At 42.4% G+C, this 8,350-nt stretch overlaps 1 protein-coding gene across 1 annotated transcript; it reads left to right on the forward strand.

Moving 5' to 3' along the window:
* Nucleotides 1-7,414: 7,414 nt before the first annotated feature.
* LOC116377981 (radiation-inducible immediate-early gene IEX-1-like) lies at nt 7,415-7,861 on the forward strand. Its single transcript, XM_031839757.1, has one exon. The coding sequence runs from the start codon at nt 7,415-7,417 to the stop codon at nt 7,859-7,861; it is 447 nt and encodes a 148-aa protein (XP_031695617.1).
* Nucleotides 7,862-8,350: the final 489 nt, after the last annotated feature.

Below are 8,350 nucleotides of genomic sequence, written 5' to 3' on the forward strand. Positions count from 1 at the left end.
ATTTGGTTTTTCAACATATTTTTTTCAGTTTCAACCAAGCTGCAAGTGCAGAGAGTTAAAACTGAACAAAAAAGAAAGAATCTGACACTGAAAGAAGACACAAATCAGAAGATCGTCAGTAAAAAACAAATCATAAAACAAAAGATGTGAAAATAGAATAAACTCATTTTTTAAAGCCTGCGTTTTTGTTTTTCAGAGGAACTTTTTGTAAAGTTTTTCTTATTTTCGATGCCAAAAGTTATTTTGAATTTCAAATGAATGAAGGATTTTATGAATTATACATGAACTGTCTTTGCATTCAGTAGATGTAAGATAAATATAATAATTATTAAAGGATTATAGAGGATTATAGATTTCTATAAATCATATTTATGCATGTTTTATACAACAATATATCCTTTGATATTTTGTGTTTTCCAAGATTTCACAGGACATATAGTTGATGGATATTTCTGCAATATATTTGATCTATATTGTATTTTTTAGCTTTTGTTGTCTTTTTGCGATTTACTTATTTATTATACTTTGACTGTTTATTGTACATGTTTTGTTTTCATTGATGTCTCTTGTTTTGCTTATATTTTTCATAACAAAGCTGAATCTACTTCCAAAGACACCAAACATGTCGGTGCATTTTGGGGAAATGTGTCTAAAGTGATGCGCTAACAATATTTACATTCTGATGGAACAATGCTGCTCTGAAACCAGGAAGTGATGAATGAATAAGAAAATAAGAAGATTTTTATTGTATTTTTCTGTTTCTGTGTTTTATCTTGGAATAAAAATGGACAAACTATTGTAAGGGCCTGAGGGGCAGGGTAGTGGCTGGCATCTACATTCCAGCCAGAAGGCTCCACCCACTCCTTCAGGAGAGCATTGAGATCAGGTGTGGGAGGAGACACACCTGATCCTGATCTCCTCATCAGGGAGGGGACCGGCGCAGAAAGGAGACGACGAGGGGAGATGAGTGTCTTCTCCTCGGGTGGAAGAAGATTAAGCCCGGTAAGTCGGCTAGCGGCCCGGCTGAGTTAGTTGAGTTGTATAGTTAACTGATCGAGCTCTGGACTGAGCGACGTTTTGTGTTGTTTTGTGTTGGTTGAAGTTCGTTTGATTAAAAACCCTTAAAAACCTGCAGAACTGACTCTCCCTGTGATTGCTGCGCTGCCACTAATGTCTGTCCTCCGTACCTTCCTGCTACACTATGTAGAGACGCTGTTGATTTATTCTTCAGGTTCTACAACCAGTCCTCATGGTCTTCATCTGTGTGACTCATCCGCTGATGAAGAAGGTATGAAGCTCTAGAAAGAGCTAACAGTTGGGATTGCTGTGTTAAATGTCGTGGTCTAGTTTGAGAAGAAGAAGCTCCACCTGAATTAAAATGAAATGATTATATATTTTAAACCTTTTTAAGTCTTTAAGTTCTTGACTTTATGACTTTTTTTTATAAAACAAAAACAGAAAAATCTTTCTTTACAACTCAATGCTTTGACAATCTGCACAGTGTCTGTCCTCAGATCAGTTCTGGAGGAGAAGCAAGTCAACAACATTGCAAATCAAAATGAATGAACACGAACAATATGGATGTTATGAATGGCAGCGACAGATCATCCAGAATGAACATGTGACCTGGTTGTGGGCGGGGCCTCTGTGTGGGCAGACAGAGGCTGCCCTGTTCTGCACGTAGCCCCCCGTTCACACGGCAACGGCCCGCCGCCGCCAATCAAAAGTGTCTTTGATCACAATTATTACCGCAGAAGTGACCACATCACCGACCCGCATCACCGACCCACATCACCGACCCGCATCACCGGCCCGCATCACCGGCCCACCTCACCGACCCCCCTCACCGGCCCGCCTCACCAGCCCGCATCACCGACCACATCACCGACCCACATCACCGACCCGCATCACCGGCCCGCATCACCGACCCCCCTCACCGACCCGCCTCACCGGCCCGCATCACCGACCACATCACCGGCCACATCACCGACCACGTTGGCTCTCGGGTCGTCATGGTGGTCTGAAGGACCAGAGACAGTTACAGTAAAACGACAAAAACAGGGGGAAAGAAAAGCGAACGCAAACCACGCCGTCAGCATGAATAAACATGACTCAGCATGAACTCACTCTGCAGAAGGTCATTGCAGCTCTTACAGTAAATGTGGAAAAGAGCTGGCAGAGTTTCACCAGACTGTGAACTGTGTGGAAGTTCAGTGAGGTCACACTAAAGCAAACACTCTGAGGCTCTATTGCTCTTTCATCTTTAGATATCAAGTGAGCGTTCTTTAGCTTTCTGTAACTGTTAGCTTAGCAGCTGATCACCAATAACACGTCAACAAGAATCTATAATCAAATACGCAAACAGAACAAACGTAAAGGAGCAGCAGAGACTTTGAATGATCTATTGTGTTCGTTCTCTTTGCTGTCGGATTCCTGATAATTATTGCTTCACTGACACGACTGGTTTCACTGATGTCTGCATGAATTATTACACAACTCTCAGACTCTCACTCGCTGCTGTGGACCTGTGTGTGCACGTTGTGCACTAATTAAACAAAACATCTGCAGAGAAAAGGCAGCTGCTATGTAGTTTTTATGTCACTTTTTGAAACTAAATGATTCTGTGTCGTCACTTCAGAACGTTTCACAATCGTTTATGTATCATCTCTCATTACAGTGGCTCGCCTCACTGCCGGCCTTATTAGGAAGCACTGGTGTGTGTGTGTGTGTGTGTGCGTGTGTGTGTGATGTCATGCTGATGGCGTCCTCATCCTGCAGCAGCTTCAGATGTTTCCGATTCTTTCTGCAGGAGCTCACAGTGAAACCAAAGCATTAGAAATATGCTGCAGGTATTTAAAACACGCAGCATGTGAACACGACAGGTTTCATATCACAAGTCTTTGTTGGGATTGAAAGTGACAGAAAACACGACAGAAACGCAGAAACATCACGGAGCACAACGTCCAACAACTATCAAACAACTCTTTCTGAGAAACGGACACTTTTGACCTCAATCAGAGTCGTCCTGTTTACCAGAACTGCAGATGGGTAACTGTGACGTTAAAGATGTCGGTGCTCCTTCAATCCTTTAAGTCAACTGTATCTTTATTCTTTTTGTTGTTTTAATTTATTCATTCTTTTATAAATTGCAAGGAAACAACGTTATCTTTGTTTTTCTTAATCTAATCTCTTCTGGGTTTTTGCATTCAGTCAAAGCAAGTGACGTATTCTAACAAGCAGTCGATATTGAGAGTCGAGTATAATAATGACTTTAACACATGAGGATATCCACTCAGGGTCGGTTAAACAAATGTGTTTCACGTGTTTATTTTACTTACGTTACTTTGTAAAGAAGGGGATTACAGGCAGGATTCACATTTTAAAATACTAAAGTAAAGAATGACACAGTTTCATTATGACATAGTCTGTTAAGCAGAAAGATGAACAGCATCACAGAACAGTGCAATTTATCACTTTCAAGTTCATCGAGCTTCTTTCTGCAGAGAGAATCTCTCAGCGAGAAATGAAAGAACCTCTTCTGAGTTCTGCTGCAGCTGCAGAAACACAGGACCAACTAGTTCACTGTGTTCTAATGAGCTCTGCTGCTGCAGCAACTCAACATCACTAATGTAAACTCAATATCACTAATGTAAACTCAGCATCACTAATGTAAACTCAACATCACTAATGTAAACTCAGCATCACTAATGTAAACTCAACATCACTAATGTAAACTCAACATCACTAATGTGAACTCAGCATCACTAATGTGAACTCAACATCACTAAAGTGCCGAATGATTCCAGTTCTCAGATAATGGATGAACGTTTTCACAGCTGGAAGGCAGAACCTGAGCTGTGCTGTGATGTGTCCATCTCTCTGCTCCACATCCTGAGTCATGCTGCTCTTCTCTTCTCCTTACTCAGCATGTTTGGTACTCAGGTAACCCAAAGTACCCTCAAGACTACGTCACGTTATTGAGGTGAATAATTACTTATTGTGACGCATGGATTAGTTTTAAAGTCGATCAAACCGGAGGTCAAAGACAAATAACAAAACAACTTCTTTCATTTCTCTTTAAATATTGTTTTGATGATAATATAATCAGACCTAAGATCTGCTCTCAGTGGCTGCGGATCCATGTCTTGTAGATGAAACTGATAATAAATATTCCAGGATGCACAAACGCTGCCGGCTCAACAGATCAGAAGAAGAGATTTAAAGGAAGAGGAAATACTTCACGGTGCATGATTCATTTAATCTTCTTCCTCCTTCATCATTCCATAGAAACCCACTCAACGTTCATCAGCTTTCTTTAGTAAGAGAAGAGAATATGAACGATGTCACGTACTCTGTGATCTCAGACACAGTGAACCTGAGGATGAGGACGAGACTCCCACAGAGCCCACCAGTGGTTTCACTGAACACTGTGTCAGATATCTTCAGACACTGCCGATTAGCTTAAAAAACCTTCTCTGAGTTGTTACTCAGTAGTAAGCTGTCTGGCTGCTGTGTTGAGCAAGTAGCTGCAGCCAGCGGAAGCTATAGGAAACTAAAGGAGCTGAAAGGATCTCGGGTCAGTGTAAAAAGTAAAGAATAATGCAGCTTTCACTGGATTGAATCAGCTGCACGCTGTTGATTTGTTCTCCTGTCTCATGAATATCGAACGACAATAAATCTGTGTTCCTTGTATGAACTCAGATGTTCGGGGAAGTGTTCTAAGAAAAGGTGATCTGTCCTCTAACAGCAGTGCATGATGGGATCACATGTGTTGTAACATGATCTGAGGTGGAACCCGACAGGCGGAGCTTTCCGGGAACAACCAGATTAACACTTTGATCAATCTGACATATTTGCTGAAATAAGAGTTTCATTGTTCATCAGACATGAAAACACACGTTAAAGACCACTAAAGGTTTTAAATAATTCCTTTAAATCTGCTTCTGATTTCTCTTCATCACGTTTTTTCATGCATTTCCTGCCGGCAGTTATTCCATCATTTCAGCTACAAACTGTACTGTTTACATGACTCAGCAGTATTTAGTTGTGTTTTACTCCAGACCGTTCTGCAGTAACTAGCAGCATGAGATGAACTGCCACCAGCCTTGAAGACGTCGTGTTGGTTCTCACAATGTTTGAAGTTAAAAGAAGAAGTCAAGCCGCTTCTTTCACGACTATATCTTCATATTTGGACCATTTCCTACTCATCAGAATAGTTTTTAATAAACTCACAAGTAAAAAGAGATTTTAAGAAACACTGAAATAGAAAATCTTGTAAAATTCATGCAAAAGCTGATTTAAAAAGCATCAAATCCATAATTATCCTGATATAAACAGCGTGTCTGACTCACACACAGCGTGTGCATTGAAATAAAGTGTCTTCCTCTTTGGTTTTGGACTTTTCTAAATGTAACTTCCTGTGATTTCACCATTCAGAGCTCGGTGACAGAAATCACATGTTGGAAAACTTCCAAAACTCCGATATTAGAGCGGAGATATGTTTAGGATCAAATGACATGAAACAGATAAAGTGAACTCAAAGCATTTTATTCTGTCTATGTGTTCATGCTCACTTTGTCTGAAATGATATTTTAGAGAATAAACTTCTGAAGACTTGATTGTGAAAGTTGAACACGTTTTATTCTTTGAAATTGTAAACGCAGCACTTTAAACTAAAAACACTAAATGTGCAGATTTCTGTTCATAGTTGTGTGTTTCAGTCATCACGAACTTTCCTTCTCTTCAAGCTAAACTATCACAAACTGTCAGTTTCATTTAGCACATAACAGAAAAATAACTGATTCATTCGTCTCCATATTCCAACATATTCACATCATGTGATACTGTGTGATATTCACATCAGATCTTCAACCTCTTCACCTGAACTTCCTCAGCAGGTTTCATCGAGTTTCATCTCAGAGTTTTGAGCTCACGAACATTTTGGTGAAAGATGAACTTCTTGGTTTTTACACTTTTCATATCCACAAGAGACGAACATGAGCCACATTTCAGAATACTGTAAATATCATTGAATTCAATGGAAATACGTTCGTTTTCAGGTTTCGTCAGTTTTCTCTCTCAGCATGAAGTCTGTCCGTCGTGCAGCTCTCAGAGGAAACATCATCATTTCACATCACAGAGTGTGTTTTGAACTCTCTGTGTTTTGACATCATCTTCGTGACACACAGACGTCCAGCTGCAGGTCATCAGGCGCCACATGAGAGAACCAAGGAAATGAAAGATTCCAACAAAAATGACTGAAATGTCTGACTGTAAAATGTTACCGATGCAAACGTAGAAGCTGACCTCACATCTGCTCAAAGAAGGAGAAGAAATGTGGAAGAATTGAAATACTTTGATGTCACTCTTTATTTAAATATATATAAAACTCTCTTAGGTCATTTAAGTGCAATGATTCCTTCACTTTGAAGATGGAATCACTTTAAAATGATGATAAAAAAACACGAAAATATCACCACTGCAGACTAACTAAATATGTCATTTGTGTGTCTTATTTTTCATTATTCTGTATTTGTTAAAAACTGCTCCATGACGTCATGTTTCTGAAGTCGCTGTCCTCGGTGCACTGACCCTGTTCAGACAAAGAAACAGGACGGTCGGTCAGAACGACGTCCGTTCCTCGTGTTCAGAGTCGTGTGTTCAGTAGAAACACTGACGATCACTGAGCAACGTGTTCCAGCAGAGTAACTCTCACATGTGACTGTTTGAGTGTTTACAGTCAACTAGCAGCTCCTTGGAGGGACTTCTGAATATCTTCTGAATATCTTCTGAATATCTTCTGAATATCTTCTGAATATCTTCTGAATATCTTCTGAATATCTTCTGAAGGTGAAGTGAGCAGCAACATGGAGTTATTATTATTGAAGTTATATATTAGTCCATGAAGGATGTTTGATTTGGTAAAAACAGACACATGCACAGATCATAAAAAGTATTAAAAGTCATCATAAAGAAAAATAAAACAACAATGAAACATGAATATTGAAGCACTATTGTCATATTTGTATGATTAGATTAGACATTTTCATACTATGCATTACATTAGGAATGCTCTCTTCCTCTCGTTGAATAGATGACATTCTTCATCAGACGTGTCCTCCCTGCTGAGTGTAATTATTGGACCAAACCCTGATGATTCAGCTCCACCGCTGCCCGGCTGCTCCGGGATCCGGATCCGCGGCCTTCAAACCTCAAACCACATGCAAATATTCCGGTTCTTTTCCCTCCTTGAGCAATAAGGTGCCGGTCAGGGAGTGGCCTGCTGGTGGTATGGGCGTGTCTAACAAAGCACACAACCTGAACATGAAGATATAAAGCGAGAGCTGCGCTCCTCGGACACTTATCGGTCTTTCTGGAACCTGAGACAGAAAAACTAAAACCAAGAGAAAAAGAAATGTACTCGCGATCAAACAGCGTGACTCTGACGGTGCAGCAGGAGAGCTTCGGCTTCCCCAGGCTGGCGACCCGCAACACGGAGCCCGAGGTCTTCACCTTCGAGCGGGTGCCGGCTCAGGCCACCGCGCTGCTCTCTTACTCGCCGATCCGGCCGAGGAAGCGCTGCACTCGGGTGATGTACCCGGCTAAAGTCCGCATGCACCTTCCGCCGCCGGAGAAGAGCCCGGCCAAGCGCTGGCTGCTCATCCTGTGTCTGGTGGTGCTGTGGCAGATCTACACCGAGGAGCCCTGCGCCGACACGCTGCCGGGCAGCGCAGACGGCCCGGTGTCCGTCAGCGACTACCAGTGCTTCCCCTTCCACCAGCAGTCCGCGGAGGAGCCGCAGCAGCAGCTCACAGACCTCGGCCCCGGATCCGAGCTCCTGTCGGCCACACCGAAGATCTGAGCGCTGCACGGTGGCTCCTTCGGTTGAACAAAGCCCGGATAGGAGACCGGGAGCAGCTGGTTTCAGCAGGGCGCCATGGAGAGCTAAACACGGCGGCTCTGCTGGTCTACGGCACAGCGGGTAGCGACAGCTGAGACACCCGGGACTGAGCTACTCGTCCAGGAGTCCAGTGCCTCCGGGATCCACGGTGAAACGAGCTGGAGTTGATCCCGTGCAGCTGCTGGAGATCAGCGGTGCGCACCGCGAGGCACGGCCGGGCAGAGAGCTCCATGCGCCGGCTTCTTCTCCTCCCTGCCAGCGGGGGAGGACACGGTCTGGAACCGGACACAAGAAAGAAAGAAAGAAAGAAAGAAAGAAAGAAAGAAAGAACTATGAACACAAAGACTGAAACTTGAAGTAAAGAAAACTTGAACTCTACAGTGTGTTTTACACACTGACTGCACTCTAACTGGATGTTTTACATGTTTATAAAACTGTCACTTGAACGAG

The sequence above is a fragment of the Anarrhichthys ocellatus genome, unplaced genomic scaffold, assembly GCF_004355925.1.
Source record: "Anarrhichthys ocellatus isolate YVR2014 unplaced genomic scaffold, GSC_Weel_1.0 scaffold1917, whole genome shotgun sequence".
NCBI lineage: Eukaryota > Metazoa > Chordata > Actinopteri > Perciformes > Anarhichadidae > Anarrhichthys > Anarrhichthys ocellatus.

What these genes read in the sequence shown, in the direction of transcription:
- LOC116377981 (XM_031839757.1), top strand. Translation starts at nt 7,415, where the DNA reads ATGTACTCGCGATCAAACAGCGTGACTCTGACGGTGCAGCAGGAGAGC.